The 27,314-nt window shown below is 37.6% G+C and overlaps 1 protein-coding gene across 6 annotated transcripts in view; it reads right to left on the bottom strand.

Annotated features, from left to right (window-relative positions):
• Positions 1 to 27,314, bottom strand: part of GIGYF2 (GRB10 interacting GYF protein 2) — a 146,414-nt gene that overhangs the window by 36,524 nt on the left and 82,576 nt on the right. For 5 of the 6 annotated variants that reach the window (XM_037848545.1, XM_037848550.1, XM_037848547.1 and 2 more), the window contains 7 exons: positions 10,984 to 11,163; positions 7,312 to 7,529; positions 7,058 to 7,220; positions 6,787 to 6,975; positions 3,619 to 3,815; positions 2,471 to 2,630; positions 1,210 to 1,376 (listed from right to left, as the gene is read on the bottom strand). In XM_037848545.1, the coding sequence (XP_037704473.1) occupies positions 1,210 to 1,376; positions 2,471 to 2,630; positions 3,619 to 3,815; positions 6,787 to 6,975; positions 7,058 to 7,220; positions 7,312 to 7,529; positions 10,984 to 11,163 (1,274 nt within the window). The remainder of the gene's footprint in view (positions 1 to 1,209; positions 1,377 to 2,470; positions 2,631 to 3,618; positions 3,816 to 6,786; positions 6,976 to 7,057; positions 7,221 to 7,311; positions 7,530 to 10,983; positions 11,164 to 27,314) is intronic. The other variant, XM_037848548.1, reaches the window with a different exon arrangement.

Here is a 27,314-nt window from a genome sequence, read left to right as displayed (position 1 = left end):
ATTTACAACTAGGAAAATATAAGAAATAATTCCCCTCATCTGGGAATCTTATCTTCTAGGCCACTGCTCTTCAAACCATAGGTCTCAACACATCAGTGTGGACTGTGAAATCAATTACTGAGTAATGACCAGCATTTTAAAAAAAGAATAGAATAAAAAATACCAGAGTCCACTGCCCAAAAATTTTTGTGAAACTAGTTTATTCTGCACCCAGACACACACAGCTATGAATGTACAGAGCGGAGATATAAAACCCATGTTTTACTATGGGTCATGGTCAAAAAAGATTGAAAGGCATAGTGCTCACCTACAAACTCCCTAGATTATAGATGCTGTGTCTTCACCTTCATCTCTTAAGAAGCTAGCACAAGGCCTAGCACAGGCACTCAATATATAGTTGATGAGTGCATCAATGGTGGGTGTTACTACAGAAATCCAGGGTTCACACTAGAGGTTCTTGACTATGGCCATCCACCAAATACTCCAAACAGGAGAAGGAAAAGTAAGGTGCAGATCCAGAGACCTCCAAAAGGAACTCTACTGGAGAACGGCCAGGAGCAGCTGCAAGAGGAGCAAGGATTCCACCTGCCAATGGCACTCCAGTAACAGTACATGAGGGAGGTCATGAGCAGTTTCTCCCATTTGTAAATTACAATACCAGTAGCTAATTTTTTTTTTTTAAAGTCCTCAAAATATTCTGAAACACTGGAATTTTATGAGGAACATTTTTGTTATGGCAAACCTCAGATTTGGGAACTGAGTGCGTCAGAAAGGAAGAGACAAATAATGAAAGGGAGAGGGAAGAACGCACATTCTAATTAGAGGAAAGAAGGAACTCAACCAGGTCAACTGCCTGAAGCCCAGCAGGTAAAGGTTAAAGTTCTGAAATGAGCTTAGGAAGGAGCCAGACTGCACAGGACTGGAGGCCATGATAAGATGGTCTTCATTCAATAGCCCATGAAAAGCTTACTGGAGGATTCTGTTTCTTTGGTTTGGTGGGAGGGTATGAATGATGTCTGAAGGTGTTTTGAGTTTTGAAAAGATCATAATAGCTAAGTATGCAGTCTCTGATTCAGATTTCTCATTACCATTTTACTTTCAAAGTACTATCACTCCTCACAATATATGTAACATTGGGGTTATATTTTCAAAGAGAAACAAGTGCTCCTACATCTTATATGCGTCCCAGGAGAGCTGCAAAGTACTCACCATATGGGGAGGGGGAGCTGGGCCGGGAGAGAAGGGAACCCTTCCCCACATTTTCATGATATCACCAAGAGGCTGGAAGCTCTCATCACATGCTCTCTTCACCAATAAAGACATAGTAAAATAGCCCGCCTGAAACCATTCCGCCATCTCCTGATTATTGAAGGGACCTATATTAGCACCAATTAAACAAAAGGATGGTAAGAACCCATTCAGGCTATAAGAGGAAAAAAATATTTCCTAATCCTTATCCATGGGTAAAAACGCTTTTCAGGTGGCACCTGTCAGTTATGTTGTATGATATCTCAATTCCCCTTAGAAGGTGGCAAATAGACTTGTAAGTAGCAAAATACAACAGAAACAATTTTGAAATGAGTCTCATGTTTATACACCCTAAATTCTTGGCAGGAACCTAATTATTAAAAGCAGCACGTTGGTCTCTAACTCACTCAATCTCTATAATAATTCAGTGAAACAACTGAAAAAAATAATGTGATTTGGTAGATTTTTTATCACTTGGGCCTAAAGAATACAAATGTGCAGGGCTACATGGGTGCTTCTCAAATTTTCATCTTCTGCCAGAGATTATTAAAGCAGGGGCAGAATAAAAACACTAACCAATTAAATTAAAACAAGTTACAATTCAGTTATCCAGGTAAGACTAAACAAACTTTTGGTAAAGAGGAAAATACTAACATTCTCTACATGTTTTGCAAATGGAAATAGCCATGCATATTTTATACATAAAATTAACAAATCCACTCTGGTCAAGAGACCATTAATTCATTCAAAAATATTTACTGAGCACTTACTATATAATCTAGGCACTGGGGATACAAAAGTAAAGAAAACAAAGCCCTGGAATTTCCACTTCTAGGAATGTGCAAGTAGATATACTTTGTTCTACTCCTCCTCCCGCTACGTACAACTAAAAACAGTGGACTTTAAATATAAAACAAACAAAGTATGACTCAAAGATGGAGAGGAAAGTAGACTGACTGGGGACCTAGGGACCCAGGGAAAGATACGGTGGCGACTTCTCCGAAATTTCTTTTTACCTCACATATCCCAGACTCAGCGCTGGGGAAGCCAGCAACCGGAAAGGTCAACAGATGCAAACTAAACAAACCTCAACAAAAACCAGCTCTCTAGCCAAAGGGCCAGTAAAGGGGTAGCTTAACAAGACAGGCAATCACCACTGTACAGAATCTGTGGGTATTGGCAGATACTTCTGTATTTAAAGCAGGAAGAGGGAATGACGTACCCTGAATTTCTCCCTGGGGATCTTTGTAATACCACTTCTGCATTGCTTCATGTATCAAGGGGATTGAAACTCCTTTGGCTCTGTGCTCTTGCAGTTTTGATGCTAGTCTCTCATCATCTAGTGCACTGTCTTGGAGATAAGCCACCATCTTCTCAGCTTGCTAATAATAAAAAAACAATAAGGGGGATTGAGGAAACAAATGCTCTTCAATTAGTACTTGTACACATAATAATGCCTACCTTTCAAGGACTACTTGATCTGTGAAAGGCACCATGCAAGAAATGCAGCAGGCAACAATTTAATTCTCCCAACAATGCTATGAAATAGATATTATCTCCATTTTAAAAAGGGGAAACTAGGACCTAGGGAGGTCAAGTCTTGTTCAAGATGTCTCAAAAATCATTACGCAAACTGAACTGAGATTGAAACGCAATCATATGGAATCAAAACCCAAGCCTCCAATCAACGTACTAATAAGAGTACCTTTTAAACTAATAAGCCACTGGTCAATTAGAAATTGTACAAACTAAACCTGTAAAAACATGGATGTTATCAGAACAAAAGGCTCAAATAATACAATAACAAGTAAAATCCTTTATAAGTTTTAGTAAAATCCTACCCCTTCTTCCCTTGAACATTTCCTGCTTCTAACCTTCTCACCTCCAAGGACAGAAAAATTCTTTTGTAGAAAGCAAGCTATCTTCTACTTTACATATAGCAATGGTATACACAATCTCAGGGAAATCAAAAGACATAAGTAAGATGTTAATATCCTGAGAGTTTAATTATTTTCCCTGTTATAGTTGAGGCAACAAGATCTAGGAGACACAGTGCCCACCCACAGCTGCTTGTGTTCACCATTTTTGGCATTCCATTAATTTCCCAAAAGAAAAAAGGAAAGCAAATAGCTAAGGGCAACCTCAGAAGAGCAAAAAATAACCTGACATAATGACTACTACATAGCAGAAACTTATAAGCATGAAATGATTTGAAAGACAATTATCATACAAATAAATAGTAGATATACAAACAACTTTTTCAGTACTTAAAATCTAGTGTACAAAAGTTCTGTTTTCAAATATTCATTTCATGTTTTCCAATTTTTATGGCAGTTTGAGAGGAGAAAAAAATAATTACGTGATTTTTACCTGCTCCAAATGTTTGAGACCCTCTTCATCATCTGGCTCTGTGGAGACACTGCCCATACCAGGAGCAGCCATGACCAGCGTTTCAACTGGCCGGAGGGCAGGACTTGGACTGGGAACAGGAGGTGGAAGTACGAGAAGAGGAGAGGCAGTATCTGAGGGAATCTGTGACAGGGGCTGTTGGACATCAGGAACCATTTCTAGAGGAAAAAAATTTAGATGAAAATCCTTTTGAAATACAGAGATTCTTATGAAGCATAACTCTACATTCTCAAGTTGGGCAGTTTGCTAACTGGGCCCAACAGAAATGTGAACTGTGTCACAAACACTGAAACTACTTCAAGAGACACCTAGTATTTTTTACTAGAATGTCAAAAATACCTCCACAGAATAGCAATGAAGAGTTAAAAGGTACCTTGAAGGTCCAGTGCCCACCTATGTCATTACACCATCTATCCAAATGGTTACAAGGCTACCTCTTGAAAACAAACAGAAGAAGTCTAATCTCATCTGTCTCGACAGTAAAAGATGGTTATCAAAGTTCCCTCAAATATTCTTAAAAAGATGTCATCTCACCATCAAAACCTGTATTACAAATATTTCCAATTATCTTTAGTAAGTACTTATTTCAAGTCATAATTAATATAATTCAATATACTATTTTCAGGATAACAAAAAGCACTTGGAATCTACCTGTACAGTGCAGATGTTCTTCTCAATAAGAATAAAGACTGCAAGAGAGATTCTTTCTAACCTCTCAATACACAAGCTTTTGAGAAGGAAGAGGAGCTGGAAGTAATTAGATATAATTGCAGTTTCCCCTTTGAAACCTTGTTTGTTCAATTATAGATAGCTTCTCCAAATTCCTGCTCCTCTCCCTCTTTCCCTTCTTTGCCAAACTTCTTAAAAGGACAGTCTATATATGCTGTCTCCGCTTGCTCAACAACCACCACACCAGCTATGATTCAACTTCCTTTCCCACCTCTCCAGTAAAGCTGCACTCTCAAAGAAAGGCAGTGACCCACAGATGCCAAAGCCAATGATGACCTTTCTTCACCTCCATCATCCAACCTCTTAGTAGCAACTGACATTATCAACTCCGTTCTCTGTTGAAATGTTCTTCTTCAATATTTTCCCTGCATGCAACTCTTCTGGCTCCACTTCTACCTCTGAAGCTTTTTCTCTTGCTCTTCTCCTACCTCCCTTCAAAAAAATAAGAATTACCCAAGGTTTTGTCCTCAGCCCACTTTTCTTCTCAGCCTTAACAAGTATGTACAATCTTTTAAATATGCATTTTCTCTCTGGTCCTAAACTCTTCCCATCTAGCTACAGTCCCGCATTCAAATCCACTGTCTGGCCATCTCTAATTCATTTCTCACCTCAGAATCAATATTCAGAACTGAGTTTATTCTCTCAAGAACCTTAGTTACCTTTGACTGTCCCTCCTTCTTTGTGCTGATACCCAATCAGTTACCAAGCCTTGCCAATTTCTACTTTGAAATCTCATCTGCCACTCCCTCCCTTTACACAAGCACCCCCTACACTCAGTGAATCTGCAGGAGCCCAACAGGTCACCTATCTATCTACCACAGCCTACCTATCATCACAACAAACCACCCTACACACAGCTGCCAAACCATGTTCCAATCAGGTTTCCCACCATTCTTTTCACACCTCACACTTCATCTAAATAAAAACGTGTGCCTGTGCCTGAAGCAGCCCCACCTCCTCACCTTTGCTTTCACTGCTCCCTAACAAAAGGGGAGCCCTCCAAAAGCAGCTCTCCAATTTATCCAGCTATACCTAGCCCCAAATTTGACTTATTATTCCAAGATGAGCTCAAAGACTAAATGCCTTCTAAAGCATTCCAGAAGTCCCCTAACAGTGGGACATTACTTTTTGCCCTAGATTTTTTGATATACACATGCTCCATCTCCCTTACAGACTATAAATCTAAAGTTCCAACCTTTAATGCACATCTATGATGCTTTCTCAAAACAGACATGCATGGATGTCAGTCATCCTAAAATCTACTAGGCTCAGCCATGCACATTCAAGAGAAGTGACACAAGTAATTCTGGGGCACACAACAGCTGAAAAACCACTACAAATTAAACAGGTTCCAAGCTGTATTCTCACAGAGCCTGATTATCTGCGGTAGAGATTCAAATACTTGCTTGCTTCAAGCATTCATTCATTCATTCAGCTATGTTCCAGACATAAAAACTGACAAGAAATTCCTGGTTTAAGCTCTCAGAATATTTCAGTCTACTGGGGAAAAAAACAATAAATGAATCTTTATAATACAGTGATGTTATGTTAGGAATAGTGCCTGTTGTTTAAGAAACAAGGGCTTTGGGGGGAAAAAAGGTATAGAGAACAACACACACTAAGGCATGGAGGCAAGAGAACAGGGCACATTTCAGAATGTGAAAGACTGTGAGGCTGCAGAGCAGAGTCTGAGGGAGACTGAAACTCCTTAGAGCTGAAGCTGCAGAGAAAGATGTTTAACCATGAAGGGTCTTGTAAGCCATGTTAAAAGTTATAAATTTATATGGCGAATGAATCAAACTATGAACCCTTCAACATTAAGCATTACAATGTCATTTTTAAATATGGTAATGACAATTAATACTGCCTACTAAAGTGTATGAACAACTTAAAATCAATACTGTAACATTAGCTAAAAACAGTTAAAGCTATTTTTAGTATAAGTAGGAGCTATACTTTAAGCTTATTCTCTAGCAGCAGTGACAGACTTTCATGAGTTCGTCCAAGTTCTCTTTCCTGCCTCTTTTGGATTCATGGCTCATCATGGTATCATCTGGCAATTTAGTCTGGGCACATATACAGCCATCACATGAAAAAAAGGTAACTGTTTCCTATGGGAATCAAACTAATGCAGAGTTTTCCCAACCCAGATTGCTACACTGTCAGTTGGCTATGTCAACCCTTGCAGAATCTCTCTTTTGTTGACTTCGGAGGTAGCTGCAATGTGGGAAGCACTGTTTGACCAGGTTTCCTGGTTTAAAAAAAAAAAAAAAAAAAATCAACTCCAATAATTCACCTACTAGAGCAGTTCTAGAAGGTATAAATAGAAGCCTAACATATCAAGTGATCACTGGCCTCAGTAGAACCCTGTTTTAGCTTGTGTACTCCCACAATACACACCATCTCCTCTGCTAGGCACTTTGGTTGGCAGACTATTTTCCATTCGACTCTCCTCTTCAGCTTTTTCTGTTTGCTCAGTTTTGGGTTCCTCTTTCCTCTCAAACTGTGGAACTTCCTGAGGCTGATGGTCTGAAGGAGTACCTGGTCTAGCAGACAAGGAAGAGGTTTGGGATGTTTCCTCACTCGCTTCTGTAACATGAAGGAATCATGAATTAACAATTGAGGAAAATTTGGTTTGATGAAAAAAGTGAAAGACAAAAATGGGCCTTACCAACTCCTACTCCATCTGTTTTCTCGCTCTCTTTCTTATTCATCTGATCCTGTTCTTTGGCTTCTTCCTTATGGCTCCCCTCAGAGTCAGAGCACTCCTCCCCCTCCTCCACAGGCCTGAAGTCCATCTCCTGCTCCTCTGGTATAGGCTCCTTCTGCACTTTCTGTAGCAAGAAAATAAAACTAAAGGTCACCAGCCAATCTGGCTTTGGTGGAGGTCACTGCTTGTCATGACACTGAAAACAAATTCCTCACCTTTAGAGAGAGGAATGCTCCCGATGAGTCAAATGTGCCCATTTCTTCATCAGCATCCTCTAAGCACCACTCAGGCAAGCTGTCCCTGTCATCGTCTATGCTCCCACTGCCAGAGCGTACCCTCCGATAGCCCCGGTCATCGTCTCGGTCTCGAAACTCAAATTCGAACCTTCGCCGTCGTTCCATGTGTTCCCGCCAGCCTGCAGAACGAGGGCCATCTGAGATGAGGAACAGGACACAAACCTTAGAAGTATTTCATTACAGTGTTGGAAAAAGAAAACCGTGGATTAAAAGTAAAGGACAAAACCACCAGACAGCAAATTCAAATGGATCAACCTATTAACTTGAGAAAACTAGGTAAACTAAATAAAATTTGGCATTTAGGGTATTTATGCCATCACTAAATGACAAAAGTACTTATTTTCATTAAGTACTGAGCCATGTGACATACTCTAAAACCTTAAAAGACAAATTTTTTTAAAACCAAGTTTAAAGGACATTTTATTCAAAGCTGCACTTTTAATAAACTTTTGGTATCTCATTAAAATGCTGATTAGCCACTCACATGGCCTACACCTAGCACAGATGTACAGTACCAGGCATCTCATACTGAGGTTCACACCATCCCTTGGGGCAGGTCATAAAGCATTTTTCTCTCTTCCCATGAGAGTATCACTGTTTATCACAGCTCCTGTGTCGATTCAAACATCAAACTCATCATGCCTACTTGCTAGTGCCAAGCTTCCATTTGTGATCCTGATTCGCAATTTAGTCATGGAATTGTAGCAGTGGGAGGTGTCACACAGGTTTTATTATATAGCCCGTTATCCTAATTTTATAGTTGAAGAAGAAACTAAAACCCCAAGAGCTCAAGTAACTTGCATAATGGCAAAGCAGAACCAGAACGTAATTCTACAGCCTCTCTTTTTTCCACAACATGCTGACTCTCCTTCCCCTTTTCTCTCATCTCTTAACTCTCCGTGGGGCGTTTTTACTTCCACACAATATCCCCCAGGGACATTCCTAAATCCACCCTAGCATACTATTTATTGCATCTACTTTCCAAAAGAAAAAGACTATGAAGAATAAAAGATTCTACTTAACGTATTAAAAAGGAATGGTAGAAGAAAGAAAGAAAAGGAAACTGTGTTACAATCTGACAAGCCTGACTTTAAAAGAGTGCCTAAAGAGTCAGGTTTTAACCTATTAGAATTTTCTACCCTTGATTGCTTTCTCTGTGGGAGATACACAAAAGAAATGTGGCTGAAGTTAAACTTTCTTACTACTGAGGCCCAATTTGCTAAAACTAGCAATCTAAAAATCAAACTGAAAATCAAAGAGCAAAATGATTTGTAAATTACCAGATACAGGTAGCATCTTAGAAGCTACCCACAAAAAGGTAAGAGAAGAAAACATTATTCCCACACTCTCCTGCCCCAACCTACATCAAAAAAGTCACTATTTACTACTTCTGTAGAAGCTAAGGAATTTTATAACCAGATTGCTTAAATATAAACCTAGAGCCATCACCCAAAAGAAATACTCATGATCAAATGTTGAATTCCAGAGTACTCTGTCTACTATCATTTCCAAACAGTCCATAAGTATGCACCATGATACGAATCTATCCTTCCAGGCATCTGGCAAGTGACACTTATGTTTCCCTCTTCCTGAGTTTCCTAAGTTCAGCTCTCTGGAGTGGTTACTTAGCTGTCCTTAATACTTCCATCCCCATACATGTCAGCTCTACTTTAATAAAACTGTATTCCATAATTGGTTATCTTACCAACAGTCAATAAATTTTTTTCATGAAACTAATGGTACTAGATCTGCAGCACAGCTTATATAGGCTGACCACTGCCTTACTAACATTATACCTGGGTTAAAGTTTGATACTATTTTTATAAAATGAAATCAGTCCAAATATTACATTTAAAATTTACTCCAAATCCTAATAAGAGATGGCTAAAGTCTAAGAAATGTTAAGTGTTAACTTATAACAACTGCGATCATCAGACTAAACTTTCTACATGTTGGGTTGAAAAAGTAGATGGTTTTCTTTTTAAAAAACGTATTTAGTGTTTTTTTTCAGCCCCATATATCCCCAAAGCCACCAAACTGTCTTAAAAGGAAAAAATACAGGGGCAAAAATTTTGGAAGAATGCCAAGTTGACGACAAAACTGACATGAAAGTCAACTATTAGGGAGAAGAAATGATTAGAAACGGTGAGAAAAAGACAACAACCTACCCTAAATCTAAGTTACCGGGCCACAGGTCAATGGTAGAAGATAACACTAAAATCTTACTCTGTTTAACCCCCTTTAATAGAATCAACATCAGACATTTGGGCTCAGAAACACTGCTCATCTTCCAAAACATTCACCTTGTTTGTTTTTGATCAGCTGGAATTTTTCTTCTCTCTCAGCCCAGATCCTGTCCATTCTTTCACTGAATGCTTGTTGGGAACATAGTCTACAAACCCTTCAGCTTCCAGGCAAGCTCAGCACAAAATGTCGTGAGGCCTTGATGAGAACTGTAACACTTGGTTGCCTGGGGCACAGACTGATGAGAATTACCTGGACCTGTGATGTAAACAATGCCCGCTCATGAAAGAGAAGCCACCAGAGAGGCAGCCACGAGGATGTGGGGCACAGCATCCCAACTCTACTCACAGACCGACTTTACTATGTTTGCAGCCACTACAACTCCATAAAACACTCTGCGGGCCTGCTGCTATAATGTTTACTCAGACCTAGACTAGTGGTTTTGCTAATAACTTGATTTTAAAACACAAGTAAAAAAGTTTACAAGATTATAATTTCCTCTATTAAGGTAAGCTTCCTTGGCAGAATGGTTGATAGATAAAATATTAATATATATAAGAAACTTACAGGACATGCACACATTTTTTGTATGCTTAAATTCTGCATGACCCCATGACTCAAGCTACAGTTGCATCTGATTATCATGAGGCATGGAATCAGCACTTTGGTAGGGGATGAACTTGAGCACAAAGCACCAGTGTCTTCAATTACCAGCATATCTAATGTCAAAGAACAGTTTGAAGCGTGCTTAAAAGTCAAACAGAAGAACTTAAAAAAACGACTAATCACTACTATTCTAACTCCTTTTTTGAAAGTTAAGAGGGACAAAAAATTGAACTTGTGATTATGTTTTTTTGACCTGGGTTTAAAGTTTACTCTCCAAATAAGCATTAATCATTATCAGGAGAAAATAAATGAAAGAATAAATCCTTTGTTATGTAGGAAAGACACCCTTTTTTTTTTTTTTTTGGACTGGGGGAATGGACATATTCTTAAGTAAGCATATAATTATAGATTTATAAGTTGTAAAGAATGTTGAAAAAGATTTAAGAATTTAAACAGAACCAAGTGAAACCCTCTCTCATTTTGCAGTTTGAGGGCAGGGTCCTTTGCAGGTGCTTTCCATTAAACCACACTATCTGTCCCAGAAAAATAAAAATAATTTCAATCAACTGAACAGATGTGATGAAAAATTTTTACACTGAAATTTTTTGTAATAAGACTAAGTGTGATGGCATAAATAATAAGACATAAAAAAGTTTATCTTTTACACTTAATACTCAACAATTTCCACCAAGCCCTTACCTATTTCAGTCCCTTTGTGCTTTTACTCTACATAATTCTTACCAGGACTGTGTGGCCGCCACCTCTCTCCATCCCTTCTTGATCCAGCCAGTCGCCAACCTCCATCTTCATCTTCTCCATTTTGTTCCTCTCTAAAGATACGCCAATTTTCACTTTCTGATCGTATAAATTCATGCTTTCTCCCCACTGATGTCGGTCCACCTTCCTCAAAATTTGGTCTCCCTGTAAAGAAGATAAGAGAATTAATTAAACACGAGCATGTGCCAGTAAAGATTTTGAAAACTAAACATCACTGCTCAAATCAAACTGTCCTGCAAATATGTCCATTTCAATTTTCTGGCACTGTCAATAAAATAAATAAAACAACTGTGGAAAATATGCATATATTAGACACAGGTGTACATTTCCTAAAATTAAATGTTCATAGATTGGGCAATTTTTTTAAATAAAAGGTATATGTACACTGCTTAAAAACAAGACCAAAAAAAAAAAAAAAAAACTGCTTGCAATGAAAGGTGAAATCAATCTTTCTCCTCCACGAGACCCTCTCTCTTACACCCCAGAAGTAACCAGCATCAACGGTTTCTTATATAGCTTTCCAAAAAATCTCCTCGGATACACTTATGCATGTATACACAGATCCCTCATTCACACACACACACACATAAACACTACGCTCAGCATGTACACACTTTGTTTTGTAGCTTTGCTGTTTTCATTTAGAGGAGCTTGGCAATCCTTTCACACTGAAATATATCTGTATTTTTTATCTACGGCTACACAGGAGAGCAATGGGGTGCTGGAGTTGAGAATGATGGGAAAGGGAAACCATTTGGGTACATGAGTACAGAAAGCCTCTCCAGAGGCTGATGCTTGGAAGTGGATCCAATCCTAAGTGACGACTGCAACCTTGGCTGACAATTACAGGCTCATGAGAGACATGAGCCAGAACCACTGTGCTAAGCCGCTCCTGGAGTTCTGGCCCACAGAAACTGTGAAATAATAAATGTATGCTGTTTCAGCCACTAAGTTTTGGGATAATTTGTTATGCAGCCATAGATAACAAATACACTTATTCATCTAAGTTAATCTGCATAATTATCTTCAGTATTAGAAGGTACTTTTTCCATTTTATAGCTGAGACAATTAAGGTTCAAACAAACAAAAGATAACCCAGAGAACTGACTAAAATCACACACTTTTTAAATAGCATACACAGGATTCAAATCTTCATCTTCTGGCTTGGTCAAAAAATATTTACTGCACACTAAGCACCAAGCTTTATGGATTCAATGACAGACATATTCCACCCTCACAGGATTAAAAGAACTTCCAGGCTCTCTTCCTCAGAATAAGAGAGGATATTCCATATTACAAAGCATCACATTTATAATGTAAGTTGAAAAATGTAACTATACTTATAAAAGGGAAAAAAATTTAAAACAAATATTTAGTACAAACTGGTAAATGGCAGGAATGGCTTTTCACCCATTAATCACCGACAGTAGGCTGACATGTCAGGCACTGTGCCCACTTGGGAATACAGTGGTATCACAGGGCAGAAGTGCCAGGCTTTTACACTAAGCCTTTGAAGTAAGGAATGATGTACCAAAGTAAGCAAAACAGCACTAATGGCAAAATATGTAGCATAGCAAAAACTGGTCATTATAATATTTTCTAATAAATAATAAACTGCAAAAAAATTAAGTTACTAAAAATAAAAATACTTGTAATCCCACAATTTTAAAATTAAAATTCTAATAACCTGCAAATAGTTTTTATATAACTTTATGTTTTGATGTAGTTGCAGAATGCCTCCTATTCTGTAATCTGTTTTTCATTTATGATGGCAAACACTTCTTTGTAATTACACATTCTTCCCAATAATACAAATGAGCACATACTAGTTATACCTTGCTGTAACATTATGTACTAGATTACTGCCCATGGACATTTACTTTATATCAAATTTTTTGCCAGCTACAGATAATTGGACAAGAAGTAACTGTTTATATGTCTTGCTTTTTAAAACAATTTCTTCTGGAAAAACTCAAAGGAGTGGAATTACTAGGTCAAATGACAGACTTGATGCATTGACATACCTTCACACACACACCCCCCAAAAAGTATCAAACCACCAGCCATTTTATACTAGCAACATTAAGTACTGCTATCCTTTTAAAATGTTTACCATTTTAATTGGTGTAAAATGGTATACAAATGTGGCTCAAATTAGAATTTTTCATTAAGAAATCTATGTTGTTTACTGATTCTATTGCCATTAATGTGAATTGTTTGCCTTTTTTTTTTTTTTCACTAAACTGGCAGCTTCTCTTCCTTTGTAACTGTCAAGTCCTAGAATTACCTTTCATATTAATACCTAGGAACAAGAAAAATATAAAGGACTGGAGGATTAGATAGGGTGGGGAAAAAAAAGGGAAATTATAGGAAGAAAAAAACTGGGCTTTTCTACTTACTGAAAACTATCTTGTGATTCTCAATCTTTTGGAAAAGCTGTATCTCACAAAGTTTGACTGACTATGCTATTCTTTTCCACAAAGGATTTCAGGCAAATTTTGATGATACAGAGTAGCACAGCACTGAAAAAAGAATGCTGATCTTGAAGCTCCAATTCTGAGGATCCAATTTCGCATTTGAGAGAGACTGTGTGTATGTGTATGTGTATGCGTATACGTATCTGTGTGTGATGTGGTGGGGCAGTGTGAATTTACATGGACACTATTTGACACCACAGGAGTTCAAATTTTGTTACCAAGTGCTTGTGTTCACAAAATAATTTCTAAAACTGCAATATGCTTTTTGATGTATCAAATACTGCAGAATTAATAATTGCAATAGAAATACATAGATTACACTTTTCTGATAAACCAAGGAAAACGAGAATAATAAAATTCTGTCATGCCAAACACATCCCACATATTAAGAGGAGAGCAGAGTGAAAAGGATTCAGGAACTTTTAAATATTTGGACTTCACTCATCCTTAAAAACAAACTTTTTATTCAAGTACAACATTATGACCAAAAATATACAAAACAAAAGTGTACAATTCATTGAATTTTCACAACACAAATATATCCAAGTAAGTATCACCTAAGATTTTAAAAAGAAGAGCATCAAGAGCTCTTAAGTCTTCATGCCCCTTCCCAATCACTCTACCCAAAGTAACCACAATCTTGACTTCAATCCCCCAAAATTAGTGTTTGCCTGCTTTTGAACGTTTTGGTATAAATGGAATTGCACAGTATATAATATACTCTTTTATATCTGGCTTCTTTCGCCAAAAATTTTGGAAGTTTCACCTACATTATTTATATAAAACAGCAGTTTGTTCTTTTGTATTGTTGTACAGGGATCTCACTGTATGAATATACTGCAATATATTACTCCATTCCACTGTGATGAGCATTTAGGTTGTTTCTATATTGTTATTATGAATAGTGCTGCTATGAATAAACATTCTCGAAAATGAGTTTTGGTAAGCAAATGTATGCATTTCTGTTGGGTATATACCTAGGAGTGGAAATGCTGGGTCAAAAGAAATGTACAACTTTATTAAATACTACCAAATATTATTCCGAAGAAACAGTGCTACTTTCCCATTAAAATGAGTGCCTAACTCTATAAACAAACACAACTAGAGGCACAGGATAACAAAGAGGAGACTGAGACCCAGCGCCTGCCCTCCAGATTCACAGTCTAAGACAGACATGTAAACTAATGACCTGATACACTACTGTTGACAAACTGCACTGATGTATCTCAAGTAACCCTCATAGCCATCACAGGAGACAAGTCAGCCAGTACCTCAACTGCTCCTGGAGGGAAAGGGAGATCTGTGGGGTGGCCACCCAAGGTCACATAACTGAGACCAACCAATCAGAAACAGAACCTAGGTGTCTGAACCCCTATTCCAGGGTTTATTACCAGTACAACATTTTTAGTGTTTGTTCACAAATTAGAGCCATTGGAAGCAACCAGAAATTCTAGAAAAACTGAAGTAGGGTGGGGAACATCTGGGGCCGAGGCTAAACAGCTCTGAAAGGACAACAGACATGCCATGGTACATCTTAGAGCCAGAGTCCATCACATCGATAAAAAGGGGGAAGACGGAACTAAATTTCTCCTAATTTTCCTGTCAAAATTATTTCAATATGTATACTCCTGAAAAAATTAAAGACCACTTCTTCAATTTAAAAACCCCATCTAATAAAATACACATTTCCAATTCTGTATTATTAATATAACCAAAAATCACACTGTGTGCAAGAATTTCCCTAAAACATTAAAATAAATCCTTTATAAAACCAGATTACAGGTTTGTGTAAATTTGGGTGGGAAGGTAGGGGTGCCAAAGAAAACTTTTATATCTGGGTTTTGGCTTTGTTTTAAATGATGGCAATATATTTGTGTATTAATGATTAATTTAAAATTAATACTAAAATCTTTCATGGGGAATTTGGAAGATTATATCTGAAATCACCTTCATGTCTAAAATGTCTAGGATTCTACATTGACCAAGTCTAAAATGAGTGAGGGACATGCACAAGACCCTTCTCAGACTTCAAAGTCAAAGTCTTCCTCCCATTACTGCTTCTCTAACAGCAGCACCATGACACTGAGTGACCCAATATTTTAGCCGCCTCGTTCTTTAAATCTAACAGATTTATGGACAAGATGATTTGAAAGCAAATATAACTAATTTACAAACTAACATTTAAACCAGACTCCTCACCTGCAGTCAGTGAGTGAGTTCAAGACCCTGAAACCTTAAACTGTAAGAACACTTCATGCCTGCATGCAGCATGATCTCCACCCACCCCAGGGAAAAAGCTCTAAAGCTTTCATCATCTATGACCTCCAAAAGATACAGAAACACAAATTTAAAGATAAACACTAATTTAAAACATATTTTTTCTATTCAGTATAGCAAACATGGCCATTTATTAGCAAATTACACTATCCAAATAATACATTTAATGTTCTTATATCAAATAAGTAACTTAAGACATGTAAAAAGCGCTAAAATAAATATGTATCACATGTATCAATATTTTCCCCAAAGGGCCTTTAAATATTTTATTGCCTCTGTTTTAATGTATTAAGTGTGAACAGGACTCTTCTAAAAGTTAAATTAAAATGCAGTATTGGTTTTTTAGCCTGGTCTAATTGAGTGGACTTCCTAAGGAGAGAGCAGTAAAAGGGCACCTGTGTGCATGTTTGACTCACAGCCAAAAATGGTGTTTATGGAAAACTTCAGATGGAGCAAAGAGGCACTCAGCCAACAAAATCTACAGCTGTGCAAGTTGGAACTTACAAATACCCAATCTCCAAAAGCAAAAGTGGAATTATGGGACAGACTTTGAAGCTTGTTTATGTGCAAATTTTTCTAACAAGTAACTTTGTATTCCTCTATTCAGATATATATTCTCTTAGCAACACTAAAAAAGTTTCCTAACACCAGAGATAACAGTGAAAGGGAATCTCAACCAGATGTTGATATTTCCTTTTTTTATTATTTTTTAAATTTTTTTAACAATTACCTGTAAACAAAGAAACTAAGGATGGCTAGGATGGAAAAGTTTAAATTCTATACCCCAAGATCTGTAACTTTCTCCTCAGCCTCAGCCCTGAGGGCTGACCATCTGGCTCCACTGGTTAGCATGGGTCCTGAAAACAAAGCAGTTCCTGGCTTAAAGAGAGACACTAGAGAGGCTGCAGTCACCAGAATCTGAAAAAGCACCTCCTGTGGTTTGCATATGCCCCACACCCCTACAAACACCCATGCTCACTACTCTGGTAAACGCCTCGAGTCTGCTTGAAATGTCGGGGAAGACAATCAGTAGGTGGGCCTGGATGTGTGTAACTGTAAGAGACTAGTTGTCTTCTGAAGGAAGCCAAGTACACTACATAAGAAAGAACACTGGAGACCATGCTAACGTTTGAATGCTGGGAGATGGAGATTAGCTATGCACAGAGGCAGGACATTGCACTCCAATTAAAGGTTGTGTTGATTTCAAGTACAATGATGCATGTTATGGATTATATACTAAATTGCTTCAGCCAGAAAGAAAATCAAATTCTTTTGGGGACAAAGAATTGAAGTTAATAAAGAATAACGTATCTGGTCTTGGCATCTTGCCTAATCATTATAATCTTGAATAAAAAATAAAATCAATCAATGAACAGGTATTTAGCATTTACATGACACAGAAGAGATTTTCTGAGTCACCTCCAATTATCTTACTGTGAAACATCTAAAACAAAATCACTAAATCTGTTTAGCTCAGAGGACCCGGGTATCTTAGGGTAAAGTTGGCATATCACATCTTTGCCAATATTAGTGCCAACCCAGCTAACCTGGCAACCTCAACCAGAAAGGAATTTAACTGCTGTCCAGGCCACTGTAATGGGAGTGTTGTGCTCCAGAATGGGCTCTCCAGAACGGGTCTACAAAACCCATACAGTTAGCAATTAGGAATCACTGTTTCATAGACCACAGCAGACATTCAAACTGTAGAAATCCAGAAATCAGAACACTTTTTCACTTGTGACATTTCTTTCTTAACTAAGGATCATTTTGCCAAATTATTTCTGCATAATCTGAAATGGGTATAATACGGAAAGAGGCTTCAAAGTTTACGTTAGTAAAATCCTCCACTACTTTGCCCAGGGCAAGAAAGAGAAAGATATACTCAAGTGCTTCTGCTTTCAAGAAGGCAGTATTATACTGTACTTGCTCTGGTTCTTTTTTTGTGTCTGTGTGTGTCCAATAAACTAGATGACAATACACATATAAATTATAATTCCTACTAGTACATGGAAGAAACAATCATCACAAGCCCTCCCTTTATGCTTTTACCTTCCCTAGTTCTGAAGGTCAAAGCTGTGCCTGAACTTGTACTGAAATGTTTGGCATTAATAAAACAAAGAAGGAATTAATATATTTTTTTAATGGGGGAGAAGGGGGGAATCTACAGAGGGGGATTTCACTTATTACGCAGCATTATATTGGACTACATTAATAATTTTCCCAGCAGGCCTTCCATGATTTTACTTTGAACAATTACAGTCTTTGTTTCTCAGATCCTCTTACATGTGACATTTGATCAAAGTTTTAAACTCAGCAGCTAAAAGACAAGGAAAAAAGAACTGCTCGATAAGGCATTACAGAAAACCAGCCCACATCTCAGTTCAATGCTGGTACAAGCTAGGCCCCAGACAATTTTCAAATAAACAACATTTCTTCATTGAGTTAAATTTTCTTTACCCTAAACACTTATCCTTTGCTGTACTTCATCATACTTCCCATCAGGGAAATATTCCCTAAACAATACTAAAGTAAGCCTTAGAAAATTCTTCATTTCTTTTAAGATATGCACAAGGTACCAAAAAATTATGCTTATTCCTATTCCAGGATCTTTGTACAAAGACTTTTTTAAAATGTTGTTTGAAAGTTTATCTCAGATAAGAGTCAAAGAATTATAGGAAGATGGTGGAATAGGAAGATTCAAGAATCAGTCCCTCTACCAGAACAACTATTAAACAGGCAGGAACTGTCTGAATCAACTGTATCCAAACTTCAGAGTCCAATAAAACACTATACAGCAACCAGGGATGAGCAGGAGGAAGAGGCTGGTAAGTTATGGTAAATGCAAGTAAACTGCTCTCTCCACACAGTGGTTACCATCACCCATCGCCCACTCACTTGGCAGGCAGCAGTACAGTCCAGCCCCTGGCATAGCTTGCTGATGCCAGAAAAGAACACTATAATTCACTTCCCTGGAGGGGAAGAAGGGAAGAAGAAGGAAAATAGAGAAAGAACTAAAGGATATCAGGAAAACAATGAATGAACAGTATGAGAAACTCAATAGAAAGACAGAAATTTTTAACCAAACAGAACCAAACAGAACTACTGGATATGAAAAGCTCCCAGGAGGGTTTCAACAGCAGATTGTAGCTGGCAGAAGAATTAGTGAACCTGAAGAAAAGACAATTCAAATGAGTCAGGCTGAGAAGCAGAAAAAAAAAAATATTACAGAAATTGAAAATAGCCCAAGAGAGCTCTGGGATACTATCAAGCATACCAAAATACAAATTATGGGAGTCCCAGAAAGAGAAAAAAGAAAAAACAGGCAGAAGGAACATTCAAAGAAATAATGACAGCAAACTTCCTGAACTTAGCAAAAGAAGTGAGTATGCACATTCAAGAAGCCCAGAGAATATCGAACAGGAAAAACCTTGAAGAAAAATATGTTCCCTCATATACTGATCAAACCATTGAATGCAAAGGAGGAGAGAGTTCTGAAAGCTGCAAGAGACATAGTGTTGTGTACAAGGGTGCCCCAATTAGATTTAAGTTCCAATTTCTCATCAAAAACCATGGCAGCAAGAAGGCAATGGACTGAAATATTTCAAGTGCTGGAAGAAAACAAATGCCAACCCAGAATTTCATATCCAGCAGACTTCAAAAATGAGGGAGATTGTGATGAAATGAATATATTTTGTATTTGGAAAAAAAAAAAAAAAAAAAAAAATGAGGGAGAGATTAAGACATTCCCAGGTAAACAAAAGCTAAGGGAGGAGTTCATCCCCACTAGACATGCCCTACAAGCAATGCCAAAGGGAGCTCTTTAGATTGAAAGAAAAGGACACTAAACAGTGGTTCAAAGCGGCATGAAGAAGTAAAGACCTCTGATAAAGGTAACCATTTGGATAATTAAAAATTCCAGTACTATCATGTTGTAATTTTTGGTACGCAACTTCACTTCTTACTCCATACAAGAGCCAAAATGAAATGAAAATGCATAAAAAACAATAACTCTATGGCTTTGGATACACAATGTAGAAAGATATAATTTGTAACAAGTACAAAACAAGGTGAGGACAGAGGGCATAGGAACAGTTTCTGTGTATGCTACTGAAGTCAGGTTAGTATCAAATCAAATATGATTGTTAAATACTTAAGATGTTAAATTTTAACCCCATCCAGATGGAAATGAGAGGGTACTCAACATGGTACAATACAAAAAAAATCAAATAAATACGAAAGGAAGCTTTCATGAAAGAATTAAGGGACAAAAATGTTGTAAAACTAAAGACTAAGCAAAATGGCAAAAGAAACTCTATATTATCAGTAGTGACTTTAAATATAAATGGATTAAGCCCTCCAGTCAAAAGGCAGAGATTGGCAGAATGGATTTTAAAAAAAAGCACGATCCAACCATATGCTACTTACAAGATATTCCAATTAAATTCAAAGACACAAGTAGGTTGAAAGTTAATGGATGGAAAAAATATATACAATGCAAGCAGTAACCAAAAGCCAGCTGGGGAAGCTATAGTAATATCAGAAAAAATAGACTTTAAGTCAAAACCTGTTAAAAGGCCCAAAGATGGTAACAATATATTGATAAAGGGGTCAATTCAACAAGACATAACAATTATATACTCACCTAACAGCAGAGATGAAAAAATATCTGCAGCAAAAACTGACAGATTTGAATAGGCAGTTCTAACTTAAAAGTAAGACACTTTAATACACCACTTTCAATAATGGGCCGAGTATCCAGAAAGAAGATCAAAAGGAAATACAAGACCTGAATAATACTCTAAACCAATTAAACCTTAAAGAAATATACAGAACACTTCACCTAACTGCAGCAGACTACACATTCTTCTTTAGTGCACATCATTCTGCATGACAGATCATATCTTAGGTCACAATCTTACTATGCTAATATACCACTAAAATACTTCAATAGCTCCCCAAGATTCTTAGTAGGTAGCCTAACCATTTTTAAATGAAATGGTCCACACTTTATTCTTTGTGTTTCCATCTCCCACTTCTCCCCCACCTCCACACCATACCCCCCACACTCCTCATGTCCTATGACTCAGCCACACTGAACTTCTTGATCCTCACCTCCAAGATTTGCAAAGGCTATTTCCTCTGCCCTCCTGCCTAGGTTTTCCTTCAGCTTTCAGGCTATGTGGCAATCCCTGGGAAGCTTTCTACATCATGGGCTCCTCTACATCCTCCTGTTCCCCAATCATAAAGTTCATCATGTGGTCTCATATCTGACTGTCTGCCCCAATAGACTGTATACTCCACAAGGGCAGGTCTATGTTACTATTGTTGTTGTTTTCCCCTCCGAGGAAATTTCTGGTGTTTATCAGACATGCAACAAACACTAATTGAATGGGGGAAAAAAAAAAAAAAACAAGTCCCAATAAGTTAAAAACAATTGAAATCATACAACACATCTTTTCTGACAACAAAAGAATAAAATTAGAAATCAAAAGAGAGGGAGAAATGGCAAGTCCACAAATTTGTGGAAATTAAACAGCACATTCCTGAACAACAAATAGGTCAAAGAAGAAATCACAAGGGAAATAAGGAAATATCTTGAGGCAAATGAAAATGAAAACACAGCATACCAAAACTTATGGGATGCAGCACAGGCAGTGCTTACAGGGAAACTTAGAGCTCTAAATGCTTACACTAAAAAAGAAAGGTCTCCAGTCAAGACCTAAACTCACAACTAGAGGATCTAGAAAAAGAAGGGCAAAACAACTAAAAGCGAGCAGAAGAAAAGAAATAACAAAGGTTAGAGTGGAGATGAATGAAATAGACAATGAGAGAGAGAGAGCAAATAAACACCACCAAAAGGTGGTTCTCTAAAAAGATCAATAAAATTGACACATTAGCTAGACTGATAAAGAAAAAAAGAGAGAGGACATGAATAACTAAAGACAGAAATGACGAGCGGGACACTACTACCCAACCCATTTAAAAAAAAAGAACTATAAAAGGATACTAAGAAGAACTGTAGGCCAACAAATTAGATAACCTGGATGAAGTGGACAAATGCATAGTAACACACAAACTACCTACACTGACTCAAGAAGAAACAGAAGATCTAGAGAAACCAATAATTAGTAAAGAGACTGAATCAGTAATCAAAAACCTCCCAAGAAAGAAAAGCCCAAGACCAGATAGCTTCACAGGTAAATTTTACCAAAAATTCCAAAAAGAATTAACACCAATCCTGCTCAAAATCTTCCAAAAAACTGAAAAGGAGAAAACACTCTCCAATCCATTCTGTGAGGCCAACATTACCCTCATATGAAAGTCAGATAAAGATACCACAAGAAGAGAAAAATTACAGATCAATATCACTTATGAATACAGATGCAAAAATCCACAATAAAATACCAACAAACTAAATCCAACAGCACATTAAAAGAATTATACACCATGAACAAGTGGGATTTATCCCAGTTATGCAAAGGTGATTCAACATAAGAAAACCAGATAATACAGCACATTAACAGAATTAAGGGGAAAACAAACATACACACATACACACATGATCATCTCATTGACACAGAAAAAGCTTTTGGCAAAATCCAGTACCCTTCCTTGATAAAAACATTTTGAAATATAAGAATAGAAGGAAAGCGGGGCAAGATGGCGGCATAGAGAGGAGTGGAAGCTAAGTAGTCCCCCTGGAACAACTACAAAAAACCAGAAACAACTAGTAAATAATCCAGAATAACTGCAGGGGGACAAACGAGACCATCCACTTATCATACACCAACCTGAATTGGGAGGAATGCCTGAGAACACAGCATAAAATCTGTAAGTAAAACCTGCGGATCCAAGTCATGAGACCCCTTCCCCCATAGCCTGAGCTGCAAAGCCTCGTGGTACCAGAGAGAAGCTCTCTTCCAGCAAGCAAATATAGCTCAGCTGAGCTCCAACTGGGGTTTTAAGTAGTGAGTGTGAACTGCTCACTACAGGTACGCAGCCCCAAAAAAACAGACAGAGGCTTTGGGTGACGACTGACCTTGGAGAGCTGGAGGGTCACCTTGGACTGGGTCTGAAGGGGACTATCTGTTTCTTTTTCGGCTCAGTGGAGAAAGCCCCAGTCATTTTCAGTTTCCAGGGCTGTGACTCGGGGAAGGCTGGAGACAGCACAAGCAGAGAGAGAGACCACTGAAATGCTAATGACCTCCACCTGAGGGGTCTGTCTTCTCTAGGAGGAAAGGGGTGGGGCCCTTTCCATTCAGAACCGGACCCCAGAGCCTGGGGAACACGGCCATACCTCCTCACACCAGTCAAGAATTATAGGCTAACAGGCATCACCTGCTGGGCAGAAAAGCACAGTGACCTGAGACATCAAAGGGAGGAGCAATTTTCTAAGACACACCCACAGGGAAACCAGATACTGAATATTTCTTCCCTCTGGGACCTGAGCCTGTTCTGGTCTGGGAAAACCTGATTTGGATAACCAAGGAAACCATGCCTAGACAACAGAAAATTACAACCTACACTAAGAAAAACAAAGTTATGGCCCAGTCAAAGGAACAAACGTACACTTCAACTGAGATACAGAAATTTAAACAACTAATGCTAAATCAACTCAAAAAGTTTAGAGAAGATATTGCAAAAGAGATAGAGGCTGTAAAGGAAACACTGGGCATATATACGGCAGAAATCAAAAGTTCAAAAAAACAACTAGTAGAATCTATGGAAATGAAAGGCACAACACAAGAGATAAAAGACACAATGGAAACATACAACAGCAGATCTCAAGAGGCAGAAGAAAACACTCAGGAACTGGAGAACAAAACACCTGAAAGCCTACACGCAAAGGAGCAGATGGAGAAAAGAATGAAAAAATATGAGCAACGTCTCCGGGAACTCAAGGATGAAACAAAGTACAATAATGTACGTATCACTGGTGTCCCAGAAGGAGAAGAGAAGGGAAAGGGGGCAGAAGCAATAATAGAGGAAATAATTAATGAAAATTTCCCATCTCTTATGAAAGACATAAAATTACAGATCCAAGAAGCGCAGCGTACTCCAAACAGAAGAGATATGAATAGGCCTACGCCAAGACACTTAATAATCAGATTATCAAATGTCAAAGACAAAGAGAGAATCCTGAAAGCAGCAAGAGAAGAGATCCATTACATACAAAGGAAGCTTAATAAGACTATTCGCGGATCTCTCAGCAGAAACCATGGAGGCAAGAAGGAAGTGGTGTGATATATTTAAGATACTGAAAGAGAAAAACCGCCAACCAAGAATCCTATATCCAGCAAAGCTGTTCTTCAAATATGAGGGAGAGCTCAAAATATTTTCTGACAGACAGACAATGAGAGACTTTGTGAACAAGACACCTGTCCTACAGGAAATACTAAAGGGAGCACTACAGGGTGACAGAAGACAGGAGTGCGTGGTTTGGAACACAATTTTGGGAGATGGTAGCACAACAATACTGCTGGCTGGAGCTACAGCAACCACCTTGTGAACATGAGGAAAGGACCAAGACATGGAAGTATAATTTCTGATATTATTTGCTCACCGAAACAACACCAACTATTTACCTCCAGAATTCCTGTTAGGGGAGAAAAAAAAAATTCCTCTTTGTATAAACTACTGTATGCTTTCGTGTGCTTGTAACTGAATACATTCCTAATTTTTGTGTAAAAAAAAAAAAAAAAAAAAAAGAATAGAAGGAAACCTCCTCAACATGATAAAAAGCATATATGAAAAACCCACAGCTAATATCATACTTTAAGGTGAAAGACTAACAGCTTTCCCTCTAAGACCAAGAACAAGATAAGGATGCCCACTGTTACCAATGTTACTCAACATTATACTGGAATTTCTGGCCAGAGCAATTAGGTAAGAAAAAGAAATGAAAGGCATCCAAATCAGAAAAGGAGAAGTAAAACTTTCACTATTTGTAGATGATATGATCCTATATTTAGAAAGCCCCCCAAAATCCACAACAAAGCTATTAAAGCTAATAAACGAGTTAAACAAAGCGGTGGGTACAAGATCAACGCATAAAAATCAGCAGTGTTTCTATACACTACTACTAAGCAATCTCAGGACGACATCAAGAAAAAAAATCCATTCACAATAGCAACTAAAAGAATCAAATATCTAGGAAATAATCTAACAAAGGATGTAAAAGACTTGTTCACAGAAAACTACATAACATTGCTAAACAAACTCAAAGCAGACCTAAATAAATGGAAGGACATTCTGTGTTCATTGACTGGAAAACTAAATATGGTTAAGATATCAATTCTTCCCAAAGTGATTTACAGATTCAATGCAATCCCAATCGAAATTCCAACAACCTTCTTTGTAGAAATCGAAAAGCCAACCATCAAATTAAATGGAAGACTAAGGGGCCCCTAAGAGCCAAAGCCATCTTGAAAAAGACCCAAGTTGGAGGACTCACATTTCCCAATCTTAAAATTATCACAAAGCCACAGTAATCAAAACAGCATAGTACTGGCACAAGGACATACACATAGACCAACAGAAGTGAACTAAATAATAATCTCTTCAATAAATAGTACTGGGAAAACTAGATCTCCATTTGCAAAATAATGAAGGCAGAGCCCTACCTCCTACCTTATACAAAAATCAACTCAAAATGGATCAACAGCCTAAATATAAGAGCCAGAACTAGTCAACTCCTAGAAGAAAATGTAGGGGAGCATCTTCAGGACCTTGTGTTAGGCAATGGTTTCTTAGACTTTACACCCAAAGCACAAGCAATGAAAGAAGCAGCAGATAAACTGTACCTCAGGAAAACTAAAAACTTTTGTGCACCAAAGGATTTTATTATGAAAGTAAAATAACAACCTACACAATGGGAGAAAATATTTGGAAACCATAAATCCACTAAGGGATTAATACCAAAAATAAAGAAAGAAATACCTCAACTTGACAACAAAAAGACAAATAATACAATAGACATTTCTCCAAAGATATATAAATGGCCAAAAAGCATATGAAAAGATGTTCCATATCATTAGCCATTAGGCAAATGCAAAGCAAAACCACAATGAAATACCATTTCACACCCACTAAAATGGCTACTGTTCATTTTTAAAAATGGAGAATTGTAAGTGTTAGAGAGGATGTGGAGAAACAGGAACACCCATTTTTGCTGGTGGGAAAGTAAAATGGTACAGTCACTGTGGAAGACAGTTTGGAGGTTCCTTAGAAAGTTACATATAGAATTAACGTATGACCTGGCACTCCCTCTTCTAGGTATAGACCCAAAAGAACTGAAAGCAGGGACTCAATTAGATATTTACACACTAATGTTCACAGCCAAATTATTCTGCATAAAAATGGAAGTGACCCAAGTGTCCCTCAGCTGGTGAATGAATAAACAAAATGTGGTACCGACAGAAAAAGGAATATTATTCACCTCTAAAGAGGAACGAAGTTCTGATACATGTGCCAACATGGATGAACTTTGAAGACATCATGTTGGGTGAAATAAGCCAGACACAAAAGGACAAATATTGCATGATCTCACTGATATGAAATAATTTGAATAAGCAAACACATAGTCAGAAAGAAGAATATTAGCAAGCAAGGGACAGGGTAAGGTAGGGAATAGAGAATTAAAGCTTAAAATGTACAGAGTTCCCATTTGGGACAACGGAAAACTTCTGGCGATGGATGGTGGTGATGGTAGCACAACATTGTAAAGATAATTAACAGAACTGAATTATGTATTTGAATGTGATTAGAAGGGGGATATTTTAGGTGTATAAGTCAGTAGAATAAAAGTTAAAAAAAAAAAAAAAATCCATGGACCTGCACAAAACCAACAGTGAACCCTAAGTTAAACCACGGACTACAGTTAGTATTACAATTATAAAAATATGCCTTCATCAACTGTAACAAATGTACCACACCAATCCAAGTGTTAACTGTTAACTGTTGGGTGGTATATGGAAATGTTGTATTTTATTTATTCTCTAATTTTTTTTTTTAAAGGGGGGAAAAGTCTCCCTCCTTGCAAAAAAAAAAAATTAAAAAATATTTCAGGTTAACTTCCTTAGTGTTATTACTAGTTCTGGAATTAACAGTAGCCAATCTGATGAGATGGAATATGAAACACAAACTAGGAAAATCAATTCATCATTCATGCCTTAAAGTCCTTATCCAAATAAATCTTCCCCAAAGAAATGGTGAGAAGGAAAAAAAAAAAGGTTACTAGAAGAAATATCTCACACTTCAACATGCTATGTAAGGAAAGAAGGCTGAAAGGAAATCTTGCAGGGAATTTTATCCCTTTGAACTTTGAAATAAACTCTTAAAGTAAGATTATGCAAACTTACTAAAGACCGGTCCTGATTAGAAGGAAAAAATGCACCCCGTCTCCAAGTCAGTTCTGGAGGCTTTCTCCAGAATTGTTAAGGTTTGTGTTGTGTAAAGAAAGACCTCCTAACAAACCAGCATTCTTTTCCACATGATCAGAGCTAATTGGCCCCCCTGCAGACTAAGTGACCAATCACATCA

Source organism: Choloepus didactylus, chromosome 9 (genome assembly GCF_015220235.1).
Source record: "Choloepus didactylus isolate mChoDid1 chromosome 9, mChoDid1.pri, whole genome shotgun sequence".
NCBI lineage: Eukaryota > Metazoa > Chordata > Mammalia > Pilosa > Megalonychidae > Choloepus > Choloepus didactylus.
Note: the sequence above shows the minus strand (reverse complement) of the source record. Positions and strands in the feature narration are given on the sequence as shown.